Raw genomic sequence first — 16949 nt, 5'->3', positions numbered from 1 at the left:
ATCAAGGAAACACACAAAATGGCGGAGTGACTCAGCGGGTCAGGTACCATCTCTGGAGAAAAGGAACAGGTGAGGTTTCGGGTCGGGACCTTTCTCCAACGTTTTGTGTCTACCTTCAGCATCTGCAGTGCTTTGTTCCTAACAGTCGAGTTGAATTGGCCCACCCCATCATTCACAGCAAAGCTGCGCATTTGAAAACAAAAAAAAGTCATTTTGTAGGGGGTAAAAAGCCCCAAAATGTGGGAAATGCTCATGTCGGGCAGCATCTGTAGAGATTTTTATCGGTGGGGGTATGTGGGCGGTGTAGAGAGTCAACAACTTCAAGATCCTGGGCGTACACACCTTTGACCAAGAGCCAAGGAGGTTGCAGGAAGTGTTGCATTTCTGGTACTGATCTCCTCACCAACGAAGGGAGCTACTGGTGGCGTTGCCTCACCGAGGATAACTCATATTATTAGAGACTCTCACCACCGTGGTCACATTAGTTTTCCCGCTGCTACCATCGTGAAGATGGTACAGGAGCCTGAGAACCACCCTAATGCTCGATGGGAAGCAGCTGTCTTAGACACTTCTTGATTTAAAATGTATTAGTACGGTATCAAGGGTTATGGGGAGAAGGCAGGAGGGAGAGATAGATCAGCCAAGATGGAATGGCAGAGTAGACTTGATGGGCCGAATGGCCTAATTCTGCTCCTAAACATACGAGCTTATGAACCTGGAGATAACAGTTCTCAAGCTCCTTCTTGGCACACCACTCAACCATTTCTCTCACCCCCCCCCCCCCCCCCCCCAGACACAGAGGCAGTCAGGTGAGGAGAGGAAAGACCAGACTTTAGACTTTTTCTTTTCATTTGTAAATTGTGCCAAAGTATGGCGACAGGAGCAAGGATTTCACTGCGCAGTGCATACATGACAAGAACGTCTCCAAGTGCCAAGTACTAGAATGTCCCCACATGAGAGAGGGAGAGAGAGAGAGAGTAAGCAAAGCAGAAACAAACAGTGAAATGACTTACATCAGGCCAATTTGCCTTTTATTTGCACAATATGGCTCACTTGATATTGGATTATTCGCACACAAAGCTTGTATCCCAGACCATGCGACAGCTGGAAAATAAAGCATACAAGCATTAAATATCCCTAGTTGCACCGCAATAAAATCGCACCTTCTGTTTGTTTTTGTTTTATTGAAAGATCTGTTGTATAAAACTACCGAGACTTCCCACCCAAATTAGATTTAGTGCACCTGAATGATCAGCATTCAGTACTGCAACTGGAGAATGGGGCAAATCTAAACACCTGAATTAAATTATATAAACTATAACGCCTCTATATATATATATATATATATTATTTTCATCTCATTGCAATGTCTTGGTGATTGTGCAAAAACAGCCTGAAGTCCTTGGTGCAACCCAAGATAATCCATTGTTATGGTGATGTTCAAGAGCCTAAAGGGCCTGTCCCACTTGGCCGCCACCATTTGCGCCTCATTTACGTGTCATATGTAAAATAGGCCGACGCGTCGTTACGAGCGACATCGCGCGTAAATCACGCAAAGACTGCAACGACCAGGTTCAGGAATAGCTACTTCCCCACAGCCATCATGCAATTAAACTTGGCTCGGACAAAACTCTGAACATTAATAGCCCATTATCTGTTTATTTGCACTTTTTCAGTTTATTTATTCGTGTGTGTGTGGTATATGATGGTATATGGACACACTGATCTGTTCTGTAGTCAATGCCTACTGTATTCTGTTGTGCTGAAGCAAAGCAAGAATTTCATTGACCTATCAGGGACACATGACAATAAACTCTCTTGAATCTTGAATCATCATGCCATCTGGTGCGCGTGACGTCATTAGAATACCCTGCGGCGCGCGGCGACGTGTGGTTATGCACGGTGACGTAACCATGCGTCACCACGCGATACACGTGAGACGCCGGGACGCCAGCGTGCGACGCCAATGCGTCAATGTGTGTACCCAATGCGTCAGCGTGCGTACGCGATACGTCACGCAAGTGGCGCGCGAGGATTTTGTGCAGCGCGAAATCCTGGAGCGCCGCGCGATACTGCGGGCAACTCCACCCTCCTCCACGCCCCTCCGTGCGCCCGTCCCACGCTACCCACACGCTGCCCGTGCGTCACGACGCGACTACCACATTTTTGGAGGTCGGGTAAATGGCGCGCAAATGGCGGCCAAGTGGCAGAGGCCCTTAACGTTGCATAAGGTCGTAAGTGATAGGAGAAGAATTAGGCCATTCGGCCCATCACGTCTACTCCGCCATTCAATCATGGCTGATCGATCTCTTCCTCCTAACCCCATTCTCCTGCCTTCTCCCCATAACCCCTGACACCCAGTTATTGGGAAGAAGCTGTTCTTGAACCCAGTGGTCACGGTTATCAGGCTCCTATACCTTGTTTCTGATGGCAGGAGTGAAATGAGAACATGGCCAGGGTTGTGTGGGTCCTTGATGATGCTGGCTGCCTTTTTGAGGTAGCACCTCCTAAAGATTCCCACCGATGGTGGGGAGGTTAGTAACCGTGTGGGACTGGGTAGTGTCCACCACTTTTCTCTGGTCGATTACTACAGATCTTCTTCAGACTGAGAGTCAGGGGAAAGCCACCGTCTATATCTCTTGTTTCCCTTTCCCCTGACTCAGTCTGAAGAAGGGTCTCGACTCATAACATCGCCTACTCCATTTCTCCAGAGATGCTGTCTGACCCGCTGAGTTACTCCAGATTTCTGTGTCTATCTTCGGATCACGGAATGCTGCACTAGAGTACTTAAACCTTGTATAGAAAATATTTTAGACCAGAAACACTCCATGTTCATTATGTTTGATTTTTCAACACCATGGAAAAATAACTCTTGATGAAGCATTCCATATTGGGGAAATTGCACTAAAAAATATACTTGTGAAGTGTAAGGTTGTTCCAGGTTAGAAACAAGAAGTGATTTATTTTCAAGGAGTACACTTCTACACTTCATGCTGCCTCGGCAAGGCCACCAGCATAATCAAGGACCAGTCTCACGATGGGCACTCCCTCCTCTCCCCTCTCCCATCAAGCAAGAGGTACAGAAATTTGAAAACGCACGCCTCCTGATTCAGGGACAGTATCTTTCCTGTTGTTCTATGTTTCTATGGCTATTTTCTATGTTTCTATGGGATACTGATTGGGGATGATCAGCCATGATCACAATGAATGGCGGTGCTGGCTCGAAGGGCCTAATGGCCTCCTCCTGCACCTATTTTCTATCAGGCAACTGAACCAACCTCTCGCCAGCTGGAGTGCAGCCCTGACCCCCCATCTACCTCATTGGAGGCCTTTGATCGAACTTAATTGGGCTTTACCTTGCACTAAGGGGTGGCACGGTGGCGCAGCGGTAGAGTTAATGCCTCACAGCGCCAGAGACCCGGGTTCGATCCTAACTATGGGTGTTGTTTGTACGGAGTTTGTTCGTTCTCCCCGTGACCACCTGAATTCTCCCCGGGTGCTGGTTTCCTCCCACATTCCAAAGCTGTACCGATTTTGTAGGTTGTTTAAGAGGGAACTGCGGGGATGCTGGAGAATCGAAGGGGTTACTTACACAAAAAGCTGGAGAAACTAAGGGGTTGGGGCTGCAGCAGTTCCATCTATGGAGCGAAGGAAATAGGCAACGTAAAGGGGGGCCGAAAAACCTTCTTTTTTCACGACGTGTATCTCTGGTTTGTAGAGGGTAATGAGGCTTGGGTAAAGATTGTTAAATGTGGCCTTAAGGGGTGTGTGTAGGATAGCGCAAGTGTGCGGGGATCACTAGTCGGCGCGGGCTTGGGGAGCCGAAGGACCTGTTTCCGCGCTGTATCTCTAAACTAAACTAAACTAAACTAAACGCTGCACCTTTTATCCTTTATCTGTGTACTGTGAATGGCTTAATTGTATTCATGTATAGTCTTTTCTTTGACCAGATACCACACAAACAAAAGCCTTTCACTGTATCTCGGAAAACATTACAATAATAATAATAATCTAAATTAAAATGAACAAAAGGTGGGGAGAGAGAGAGGTTTTGGAGGAGAATTAAAGAGATGAGACACTGGTAACCTTGTTGTCAGCTGTTGAGTAAAGGAAATCAGGAATAAGGACAATAGACACAAAGTGCTGGAGTAACTCAGTGGGCCAGGCAGCATCTCTGGTTAAAAAGGATGGGTGACGTTTCGGGTCGGGACCCTTATTCAGTCTCTATCTCCTCAGGAACAAGGAAGAGGGGGCCATAAATACAAGTGAGTGCTCCCTGTCTTGTCACTGTTCACTCCTCTGGAGAACTACATTGTGCCTTTGAAAAGTCTCCTTGATTCATCCAATACTAATTACGATGACGGGATCTGTGAATTGGACCGCATTACACATGATTGCTTGACTGCAAGGAGTTCATTGAGTCCTGTAATGTGGTTCTTTAATATTATACACGCGATTATATCATTGTCCAACAGGCATCTGAGCTGGGTGTGGAGAGATCACCATCAGAGCCTCTACCTCAACGACTGTAGAGGCCGATCATTCTGCCCCTCTAGGTGGATGCCCGTGCGTGACCTAACGTGGGGGGATGCACGGACTGCCACCCACACTCCTTGACAGAGACAGACCTGGGTCCAAGACTCACTCCAAGGGCACGGACTCCACCTTGGTTAGGAGACCCTCCCTGCTGCAGCCTGCTTCCAGCTTCTCAGGTGTTGTGGAGCTCCGCCCGCCAGCAAGCCTCCATCTTCCTGCTGTTACGCCATTAAGGGCCTGTCCCACGAGCATGCGACCTGCATACGGCAAGCGCGACCAAACTGGAAGCGGGGGCCGCACGGAGGTCAAGTGAGTGACGTGAAGTTCGAGCGAAGTCCGCGGGAAGTTCGCGCGTGACGTACGGCGTCAAGACGCTGTGTACTGCGACGAGACGTTGCGCACGCCCGTCGAGGCGGTGCATACGGCGTCGAGGCGGCTGCGGGCCGGCAGGCCGTTGCCGGGCGGAATTTGTCGAACGCAGTCAGTTTTTCGGAATGTGGAGGAGTCACTGTGGAGGATGTTTATGTTAAAATATATTTTGTGCGTTCTGTTGCTTTTTATTGGTATGACTGTCTGACAAATCAAAATTCCTCGTATGTGGCAAAACAGGCCCTTCAGCCCAACGAGCCTGCGCCGACCAGCGATCCCTGCTCAGTAACACTATCCTACACACACTAGGGACAATTTACAATTATACCAAGGCAATCAACCTACAAACCTGTACGTCTTTGGGGTGTGGGAGAAAACCGGAGATCCCGGAGAAAACCCACGCAGGTTACGGGGAGAACGTACAAACTACGTACCGACAAGCACCCGTAGCCAGGATTGAAACCGGATCTCTGGCGCTGTACGGCAGCAACTTTACCGCTGTGCCACCATGCCGCCCTGGATTAAAATTCAAACACAGGGGTATTAATCTGCAACTTCAAACCCCAAGTGCCACCATCAAGCATTTGAAGTAAAGAAACATTACTGTTGAAGTAAATAACGGCGCACTAAAGAACAGATTAATGTACATCCACAGTTAATCATAGATCATGAAAAGAGGATTGTTAATAATAAATGCAATTACATTTCCACATTGTATTGTGTGATCAATACGCCAGAAAATAAAACAGATGTTCCTGCTACCCGGGAAATCTTTTATTTTCTAATATATTTTATTGGAAGTAATTGTACAAAAAAAATGACTTGACAGTTCGACAGCTCTCGCACAGCTTCAATTTTAACATTTTACAAACAGAATATTAAGTTGAAAAGAGAAGAGAAAGGGAAGAGAAAAATGAAAAGAAGAAGAAAAAAGAAGAGATATGTCCATCGGCCTACGCATGCGCCCGCTCACCCCAGCCCTGCGATCAGTTATGAATTTGTGTTCAACCATTGTATTGCTCAAGAAATTCAATAGAAGGAGACCATATTTTTTTTTAAATTCTGGTTTGTCAATCAAGATAAACCTAATTCTTTCTAGATGTAGTGTATCTGTCATTTCAGTAATCCACATCTTCACTGAGGGGACTGCTGTCTTTTTCCAGAATTTAAGTATATTTTTTTGCTGATATTAGATCGTAATCGAGAAAGCATCTTTGAGAGACCGTTAGGACTCTGAATTTGGACTGTGAGAAGTTAGCGGTGGGAAATCTTGAGTATGTCTCAAACATTCCTGTTTTTCATCCCAAGCAATGAATAATATTTATAAATGCTTTTTTTGTATACATTGAAATGTTTTGGATTTTAATAGAGAATAAATTTGGACTGAGAAGTTAACATTATTATTTTTTATTTTAACATTATTTTATTATTTATTTAGGGGTGGGAAATCGTTGCCTGGTAGTGTTTTAAATGTCAATGGGGGGAGCATTCAGTAGTCTGGCAACAGTGGGTATGAAACTGTTCCTGATGGTGGTGCAGGCTTTCGTGATTTTGTATCTTCTATCCGAAGATCGGGCTGAAAATGGTCCTCGATGATGTTGGCTGCTTTCCCGAGGCAGCGTGAAGTGTAAATTGAGGTGAAAGTGGGAGTCTGCATGGTGGTCTGGTCTACATCAACAATACTGCAATTTCTTGAAGTTAGACACAAAATGCTGGAGTAGCTCAGGCAGCATCTTTGGATAGAATGTCCAGAGATCCAAAGATCTATCGGTCCAGAGATGCTATTGAGTTACTCCAGCATTTTTTTTGTCTACCTTCAGTGTAAACCAGCATCTGCAGTTCCTTCCTACACACTCTGCATTCTCTTGCAGTCTCGGGCTACACAAAGCTCTGTGGTACATCTGTAGAAATTGGTAATGGTGAATGGAGACATGTCAAAGTGCCCTGGTCTTCTGAGGATGGAGAGATATCGGTATGCTCTCTTGGCCATAGCATGCAATGTAAATAGACCAGGACAAATAGTTAGTGATATTCACACCTGGGAACTTCAGAGCTAAAACCTGAACTGAACTGGATCTCCTCTTCAGCACCATTGGTGAGCACTCCACCCAGCTTTCTAAAGTTAATGATCAGCTCCTTTGCTTTGCTGGCATTGAGGGCGAGATTATTGAATTGTCTCCGTGTTGCCAAGCTCTCCATCTCCATCCTGCTATCGTCCTCCTTATCGCCCCACATCTTTCCCTCAGGTCACCTCAGCCTTTCAGGCTCTGTTGTATTGATGAGAAATTTGGTGACTTCCCCTCAGACTACCTTTAATGTGTAAATAACCCTAAATGTTATTCCCTTTAGCGGGTATCTGTGCGTGTGGGTGTGCAGGAAGGAACTGCAGATGCTGGTTTAAATCTAAGGTAGATGCAAAATGCTGGATTAACTCAGTGGGTGAGGCAACATCTATGGAGCGAAGGAACGGGTGACGTTTCGGGTCGAGACCCCAGTACATGTGCGTGGCTCGAATGTAAACATCTATTGTCTTTCCGCTGACTGGTTAGCATGCAACAACATGTTTTTCACTGCACCTCAGTACATGTGACAGTACTCTAAACCAATCTAAACTATTGTAATAAAGTATGAGCATTCTTCACCAATATGTGAAGTCCCGCGCAATAAGGAGCTGTTGACAACCCCAATGTGGGGTAGATAAAAATGCTGGAGAAACTCAGCAGGTAAGGCAGCATTTATGGAGCGAAGGAATAGGTGATGTTTCGGGTCGAGACCCTTCTTCAGAAGTCTGGAGTTCTGCTATAGACCAGGCTGACTAGGAATAGTCGATTTCCATCGCTAAAGAGGGTGTTGCTAAGACTTGAGGGCCTGAGTTATAGGGAAAGGTTGGCCAGGCTGGGACCTTATTCCTTGGAGTGCAGGAGGACGAGTGGTGATCATATGGAGGTGTATAAAATCATGAGAGGAATTGCTAGTCTTTTAACCAGGGCAGAGGAATGAAAAACCAGAGGACAAGTTTCAGGTGAGAGGCTCAAGGTTTAACACAAACCTGTGATGCAAACCTTTCACTCAGAGTGTGGTGGGTCTACGGAATGAGCTGCCAGAGGAGGTAGTCAAGGCAGGTACTATAACGCCATTTAGATATGGTCAGGTACATGGGTAGGATAGGGGTTCGAGGGATATGGGCAATGGAAAGGTTTATGGCGATATGGGCAACTGCAGACAAATGGGGCTAATTTGGATGAAGCATCATGGTCAGCATGGACGACTTGGGCCGAAGGGCCTGTTTCGGATCGACTACATGACTCTATGACTAAAGGATCTTAATGGGCAAAATGAATTTCTGTGACAATCAGATACTTTCCTTATCACCATTATAAATCTTCAGCCTTTATTTCATATTTAATTGCTCAACTAAATTGGTTTTCCCCAGTTGCCATGTGGAATTTGGACTTGTCAATAATCCAGGATTACCGTGTGGCAGTGTGGTGCAGCCGGAGAGCTACTGCCTTACAGCGCCAGGGACCCGGGTTCCATCCTGACCACGGGTGCTGTCTGTACGGAGTTTGTACGTTCCCCCCGTGACCTGCGTGGGTTTTCCCCGGGCGCTCCGGTTTCCACCCAAACTCCAAAGATGTTCAGGTTTGTAGGTTAATTACTTTCGGCAAAATTGGAAATTGTCCCTAGTGTGTGTGGGATAGTGTTAGTGTGCGGGGATCGCTAGTTGGCGTGGACTCGATGGGCCGAAGGGCCTGTTTCCGTGCTGTATCTCTAAACTAAACTAAAGAAACAAAGATACAACATGGAAACTAACCCTTCAGCCCACCAAGTCCGTGCCGCCCATCAATCACCCGTTCACACACTAGTTCTATGCTATCCCACTTTCCCATCCACTCCCTACACACTAGGGGCGATTTACAGAAGCCAATGAATCTACAAACCCACACGTCTTTGGGATGTGGGAGGAAACCAGAGCACCCGGAGGAAACCCACACTGTCACGGGGAGATAGACACAAAAAGCTGGAGTAACTCAGCGGGACAGGCAGGATCTCTGGGGAGAAGGAATGGGTGACGCATCGGGTCGAGATCCAACCTGTGTCCAAGATACCTCACACGCCCTTCGCTTCTTTAATGCTTCCACAGTCACAGGGAGAATGCGCAAACAACCTTTACACCCGAGGTCAGGATCGAACCCGGGTCTCTGATGCTGAGAGGCAGCGGTTCTACCCGCTGCACCACAGCGCCCTCCGAACAATTGCATTGCTGATCCTGTGAACAGCTGAAGCTACGGTGGTGCAGCGCCGGAGACCCAGGTTCGATCCTGCCTGTACGGCGTTGATACGTTCTCCCCGTACCCTGAGTGGGTTTTCTCCGAGATCTTCCATTTCCTCCCAAACTCCAAAGACGTGCAGGTTTGTAGGTTTTGTTAGGTATTATACATGTAAGTTATCTCTAGCGTGTGTAGGATAGTGTTAGGATAGGATAGTGTAGAAGTAGTGGGCCGAATGCCTAATTCCTTATAACCTATGCCTTATGGTAGGTCGGCGTAGACTCAGTGGCCGAAGGGCCTGTTTCAGCACTGTATCTCCAAAACTAAACTAAATAGATCGCGCCTTCAGTTTTGCTGAAGAAGTGACCTGTTGCTGAGACTGAATGGCACAAGTCCCATAACCTCGTTCTTCTCCTTCCAGCTGTGGTGGAGGCCTGCCTGCTGTACCTGCTGAAGCGTCGGGCGGCCGGCTTTCTGCGGAGCGACAAAGTAGCCGCGCTCTTCACCAAGGTCGGCAAAATCTACCCTGTGGCCGGAGATGTGTGCGCAAAGGTTCAAGAGCTGCAGCAGCAGACGGATAACAAGTAAGTGGGAAACTCAGGCATCCACGAGATCGTCGTCTTCCTCCCACGCTCCAAAGACGTACAGGTTTGCAGGTGAAATTGGCCTGGCGTATGTGTAAATTGTCCCCAGTGTGTGTGTGTAGGATGGGGTTAAATGTGCGGGGATCGCGGGTCGGCACAAGCCCGGTGGGCCGAAGGGCCTGTTTCTGAGCTGTATCTCTACACTAACAAAAATCTCTAAACTAAACTATGAACCTGAGGCTTGGGCTGATCTTCATTCAGTTTAGAACACAAAGGGCTGGCGTAACTCAGCGGGCTTGACAGTATCTCTGGAGGACATGGATAGGCCACCTTGGAACCCTGCTTCAGACGCTTTCGTCAGACTTGTTTCAGTCCAGTGCTTTCAATGACAAAATCATGGCAGTGCAGCAATATTGAATCCTGCAATTGTAGGTAACTACTAACTCTCCCCCGCCCCTTCTCCCTCCCCCTTCCCCGTGTCCCACCTGGACTTACTCCGATTTCTCCCCTCCACCTCCACTACTTCCTCCACCTTCACACTTCACACCTGGTCTCACACCTTCTGTCTCTCCATCTCTGGCCTTTGTCCAACCATCTGGTTATTAACGCCCTCTCACCTGTATCAGCCTGTTACCTGCCAGGCTTTGTCCTGCCCACCTCTCTTCTCGCTTTCTCCTCCCCCCCCCCCCTTCCCCCTTTTACAATCAGTCCGAAGCAGTGTCCTGACCCAAGCCATCACCTATCCACATTCTCCAGAGACTGTGCCTGACCAGCTGGGTTTAGGCTTAGAGATACAGCGTGGAAACAGGCCCTTCAGCCCACCGGGTCCACGCTGACCAATGATCACCCCATACACTAGTTCAACCCTACTCACTAGGGGACAGTTTACAGAATCCAATTAACCTACAAACCCGCACGCCTTTGGAGTGTGGGAGGACACTGGAGCGCCCGGAGAAAACCCACACAGTCACATGGAGAACGTACAAACTCTGTACAGACAGCACTGTAGTGAACAGTGCCAGTTGGAATGGTCACTTGGGCTAGAGTCATAGAATCTAGAGTGATACAGCATGGAAACAGGCCTTCCGGCCCAACCTGCCCACACCAGCTATACTAGCCCAACCTGCCTGCCTTTGGCCAATATCCCTCCAAACCTATCCTATCCTTGCAAAATGATGTGGTTTCAAGTCTTTCTTCACCAACTCACTCAACGACTTGCCTACAGTTATTAAACCATGAGTGGGCCGTACAAGAATGAGTTGTGCCTTTTCTTCCATTTACATCAATATTTATTGCCACATCATCTTAGTTATAAGGACTAGATGCACCAGAAGTCCAATTATTATAACCTGGTAAACGAGGATATGAATCTTCCATTGTTCAGCTTTGTGCAATATTGTCCAAGATCTCTCTCATGGTCTCATGGAATTGGATGGATACATGCATTATTAATTTCTGCTGCAATAACACTGTTAGCTAATGCTGGGATTATTAATCCTTTCACACTGGAAATCTTTAGTTTCGTTTCGAGATATAGCATGGAAACCAACACTTTGGCCCATGCCGACCATCGACCACCCATTCATACTAGTTCTATGCTATCCCACATTCTCATCCACTCCCTACACATACGGGTCAATTTATAGAGGCCAATTAGTCTACAAACCTACAAACCCGCATGCCTTTGTGATGTGGCAGGTAACCGGAGCACCCGGAGGAAACCCACACAGTCGCAGGGAGAACGTGCAACCACCACATAAACTGCACCCGAGGTCATTCTTCATACGACTTCGGCAGTAACTTGGCTGTGTGTCATTACCTCCCCGACATTGGAATTTGAATTTGAATTTGACCATTGTCTTCCCCAAAGTTCATCCACATCTATCTCTCAATTAAACCTACACCATAACATGGTGGCACAGTGTGCAGCGGTAGAGCTGTTACCTTGACAACACCAGAGACCAGGTCCAATCCTGACTGTGTGGAGTTTGTACGTTCTCCCCGTGACTGCCTGGGTTTTCTCCGGGTGCTCCGGTTTCCTCCCACACTTCAAAGACGTACAGGTTTGTAGGTTAATTGGCTTTGGGTAAAAATTGTAATATTGTCCCTAGCGTGTAGGATTGAGTTAGTGTACGGGGTGATCGCTGGCCAGCGCAGACCTGACGAGCCGAAGGGCACGTTTCCACAGTATCATAGTCATAGTGTGGAAACAGGCCCTTCGGCCCAACTTGCCCATACCGACCAACATGTCCCATCTACACCATCACTAAAAATCTTTTTTTTTGAACAATAACTAAAAAAACCTTCTATATTAAGAGATTAGAAGTCTAGTTTGTTTTAGTGGTCGGATTTCTGAATTCCAGATTTCTGAATACCAGAGAGACTGGTTCTCTCTTTACTGAGAGTTGATGTGACATTGGATGTTTTGATATTTTTCTCCCGCGCAAATGAGACAATGTTTTGACTGTTTTGCACAAACAATGAATAAATTATAACATGATAAACCGGGATACAGATTTCCTATGAAGCTTTCAACTCTCATGTATTTATGTGTGTGTCCAAATGGCAGGAAGAAACCCTCAAATGGACAGGAATCTCTGAAGAGGCAGGGATCGCTATCCAAGCCCCCACCCCTTACTCCTCAAGCCATCAAGCATATCTGGGTGCGAACAGCCTTGTTTGAGAAGGTCCTGGATAAGATCGTTCAATACATCGTTGATAACTCCAGGTAGGATTCCAATGTGAACTTTAGACTTTAGAGACACAGAGCGGAAACAGGACGTTCGGCCCATCGAGTCCGTGGTGACCAGCGATCAACGTGTACGCTAGCAGTATCCTTCACACGAGGGACAATTCCAACTTTTTTACCGAAGCCAATCAACCTACAAACCTGTACGTCTTTGGACTGTGGGAGGTAACCAGAGCACCCGAGAAAATTCACGGGAGAACGTATAAACCCAGTACAGGACAGCGCCCGTAGTCAGGATCGAATCCGGGTGCCTGGCGCTGTAAAGCAGTAACTACCGCTGAGCCACGGTGCCATGCGGCAATAGCGGCCTCCATCTCTGGTTCAGTGTCAATGGTCAGTGATCTGGGTTGTCAAAGGTAGTCGCCGCCTCAAGCAATATCTAGATCATACCTCCAGCAGCATTTGTGGAGGGAGTGGATAGGTGATATTTCAGGTTGGCACCCTTGGGAAGAAGAGTTCTGAGTCAAAATGCACAAATGCCCAAGATGCTGGAGTCAATTATAAAAGATGAAATAGCCGCACATTTGGACAGCAGTAGCAGGATCGGTCCGAGTCGGCATGGATTTACGAAGGGGAAATCATGCTTGACTAATCTTCTGGAATTTTTTGAGGATGTAACTAGGAGAATGGACAAGGGAGAGCCAGTAGATGTAGTGTACCTGGACTTTCAGAAAGGTTTTGATACGGTCCAACATAGGAAATTATTGGGCAAAATTAGGGCACATGCTATTGGGGGTAGAGTGCTGACATGGATAGAGAATTGGTTGGCAGACAGGAAACAAAGAGTAGGGATTAACTAGTCCCTTTCAGAATGGCAGGCAGTGACTAGTGGGGTACCGCAAGGCTCGGTGCTGGGACCGCAGCTATTTACAATATACATCAGTGATTTAGAGGAAGGGATTAAATGTAACATTAGCAAATTTGCAGATGACACAAAGCTGGGTGGCAGTGTGAACTGTGAAGAGGATGCTCTGAGGATGCAGGGTGACTTGGACAGGTTGGGTAAGTGGGCAGATTCATGGCAGATGCAGTTTAATGTGGATAAATGTGAGGTTACCCACTTTGGTGGCAAAAACAGGAAGGCAGATTATTATCTAAATGGAGACAAGGGAAAAGGGGAAGTACAATGGGATCTGGGGGTCCTTGTTCATCAGTCAATGAAAGTAAGCATGCAGGTACAGCAGGCAGTGATGAAAGCAAATGGCATGTTGGCCTTCATAACAAGAGGAGTTAAGTATAGGAGCAAAGAGGTCTTTATGCAGTTGTACAGGGCCCTAGTGAGACCACACCTGGAGTGTTGTGTGCAGTTTTGGTCTCCCAATTTGAGGAAAGACATTCTTGCTATTGAGGGAGTGCAGCGTAGGTTCACCAGGCTAATTCCCGGGATGGCGGGACTGTCATATGTTGATAGAATGGAGCGGCTGGGCTTATAGAAGGATGAGAGAGGATCTTATTGAAACATATAAGATTATTAAGGGTTTGGACATGCTAGAGACAGGAAACATGTTCCCAATGTTGGGGGAGACCAGAACCAGGGGCCACAGTTTAAGAATAAGGGGTAAGCCAATTAGAACGGAGACAAGGAAAAACTTTTTCACACAGAGAGTTGTGAGTCTGTGGAATTCTCTGCCTCAGAGGGCCGTGGAGGCTGGTTCACTGGATGCCTTCAAGAGAGAGCTAGACAAAGCTCTTAAAGATAGTGGAGTCAGGGGATATGGGGAAGAAGGCAGGAATGGGGCACTGATTGTGGATGATCAGCCATGATCACATTGAATGGCTGTGCTGGCTTGAGGGGCCAAATAGCCTACTCCTGCACCTATTGTCTATTGCCTATTGAGGTTCACATCAATGAGTTGAAGTTCAGTTAAGGTTATTTTGCAGGTGCACTACTCTCTGTTCAAAGCATCATTATCTAGCTCTCTGTATCTCAGTGTATCAATGTCGGCTGAAATCCAAAATGTTGAGGGTCTTGGAAGCAGTTGGAGTGAGAGCATTTTATTTCAAGATGGTTCTGTCTCACAAACTGAAAACCTAGTCCACATAGACTAATCAGAGAATGGGAGATGGAAATATTCAGTGCCTTGTTATTACGATTCCAGTTTGATCCATTTTAAGCCACTACCGAATAGTTGACTTTTCAAGCCTGCAGAATTGTAAACAGAATTATTTTTCTACCATGGTGAAAAAAAGTATTGTCAATAGTAATCAAAAATTATAATTGAAATGGATTGTGTCAAACACTTAAATGTTAGTAATGTGAATATAACCTTTCTTGATTAGTATGGGGGTCAGGGGTTATGGGGAGAAGGCAGGAGAGTGGGGTGGAGAGGAAAAGATCGATCAGCCATGATTGAACGGCGGAGTAGACTTAATGGGCCGAATGGCCTGATTCTGTTCATAACTTCTGAACTTAAGAACTCTCATGATTTATAAATGTATAGAGTTGCATTTGGGTTGATAGGTTTGCTTTGAGCTTGTTTGTGTATATTAATGTAAACACTTACTATTGAGGTTGATACTCCTCTTCAAGTTCCCTAAGGAGTACCAGGCACTAAATCAGGGAGCATTGCTGAGGATTTCCTGGGATGAATCTATATCCATATTTAGATCTGAAGAAGGGTCTATCTTCGGTTTTAACCAGCATCTGCAGTACATTTTTTATTACAATATCAATATTTCTTTCTTTCCGATGGAGAAACTACATGGGGACGTGGCGGGGGCTGCCGCCGAGAACAAGTTAACATGTTATAGAAGTCGAATTAGGCCATTCGGCCCAACGAGTCTACTCCGCCATTCAGTCATGGCTGATCTCTGCCTCCTAGATCCACTTTTCTGCTGCTCCCAATAACCCTTGATAGCCGTTCTAATCAAGAATTTGCTTATCTCTGCCTTAAAAATATCCACTGACCTGGCCTCCACCGCCCTCTGTGCTAATAAATTCCAAAGATTAACTATCCTCTGACGAAAGAAGTTCCTCCTCACCTTTTTAAAAGAGCGCCCTTTAATTCTGAGGCTATGACCTCTGGTCCTAGACTCTCCCACCAGTGGAAACATCCTCTCCACATCCTTTCCTTTCACTATTCTGAAAGTTTCAATGAGGTCCCCCCTCAACCTTCTAAACTCCAGCGAGTAGAGGCCCAGTGCTGCCAAATGCTCAATATAGTCGTAGTGTTTCATCCCTTCAAGTAAATATGCTAACCTACTCATTCCTGGAATCATTCTCGTAAACCTCCTCTGGACCCTCTCCAGAGCCAGCACGTCCTTCCTCAGATTGGGGGCCAAACTTGCTCGCAGTATGAACGAAGGGCAGACCCCAAGATTGAAGGGGTGGGGGGGGGAGGGAAACCCTTTCTCCAGAGAAGACGAGGGAGACCTGGCAGGAGGGGGCTGCAGCAGCAGGCAGGCAGGCAGACTCTCCGGTGAAATGTCCTTCATTACCTAATTCACGACCTTTTTTACTCGTGGACATTTTTCATCACGTTGAAAAAACGCCCGACCTACTTGATGCCACGAGCACCTACGACTAGCATCACAGCCTGCTACGACCTACCTACGACCTCGTGACGACCATGCTGCGAGTATGAGTCAAGGGCAAACTCGGCAGAGGTCGTGAATTAGGTCATGAATTTGGGACAGGTCCTTTACTTTGTTGCCACCAATACCCTTGTGTACCGCCTAGGTGAGGCCTGCTGTATGGTTTTACCGGGTTCACTGTACCTAGGTACATGTGGCAATAAAGTTTCATTGAATCATTGAATTGAATCAGTGAATCGGTGAATCAATGCATCTCACTGCATTGGATAACTCATGAGGCCATTCCATAGATGCTCATCCACAGAACTCCTGTCCACAATTCATTCCATCCTCCTCCCCACCATTCCCCATGTACTTGTGAATTGTGATACTATCACCCACTGCATCATGCGCGTCGCTTCCCTAGATGGTAACTGGGTTCCCTCATGATAGCCTTCCCCTGTGCATTTCATCTCCGTCAGCATAATATTCATAGACACAAAACGTTGGAGTAACTCAGCGGGACATGCGGCATTTCTGGACAGATCCCTTGCCCACTCCTTCTATCCTGAGATGCTGCCTGTCCCGCTGAGTTGCCCCAGCATTTTGTGTCTGTCTTCGGTGTAAACCAGCATCTGCACTTCCTTCCTACACAGGATAATATTCATCCCTGATGTCCCATGGTTGGCTTTGCTTAATGCGTCAAAATTCATTCCTCGTTCCATCAAACGTGTGGCGTGCCGTGCACCCTGCCCCCAGTCCCTTTCATGTGAAATATATGGTCATCTCTGTCTCATCCCAGATATTTATCCCATTCATTTACAATCGTGGGTCCAAATAAGGAGCATGAAAGGTCTTTCTCCAACATAGTAAATATCATAGAACATTCTACAGCACACAGACCCTTCAGTCCACAATGCCCATGAT

The 16949-nt window shown here is 46.8% G+C and overlaps 1 protein-coding gene across 4 annotated transcripts in view; it reads left to right on the top strand.

Annotated features, from left to right (window-relative positions):
* The window catches only part of LOC129710535 (small G protein signaling modulator 2-like), a 220534-nt gene that overhangs the window by 133813 nt on the left and 69772 nt on the right, over window positions 1-16949 (top strand). For all 4 annotated transcript variants that reach the window (XM_055657576.1, XM_055657577.1, XM_055657575.1 and 1 more), the window contains exons 4-5: window positions 9598-9760; window positions 12330-12488. In XM_055657576.1, coding sequence (XP_055513551.1) covers window positions 9598-9760; window positions 12330-12488 — 322 coding nt within the window. The remainder of the gene's footprint in view (window positions 1-9597; window positions 9761-12329; window positions 12489-16949) is intronic.

The sequence above is a fragment of the Leucoraja erinacea genome, chromosome 28, assembly GCF_028641065.1.
Source record: "Leucoraja erinacea ecotype New England chromosome 28, Leri_hhj_1, whole genome shotgun sequence".
NCBI classification, from domain to species: domain Eukaryota; kingdom Metazoa; phylum Chordata; class Chondrichthyes; order Rajiformes; family Rajidae; genus Leucoraja; species Leucoraja erinaceus.
This window is presented reverse-complemented; position numbering and strand designations above follow the sequence as displayed.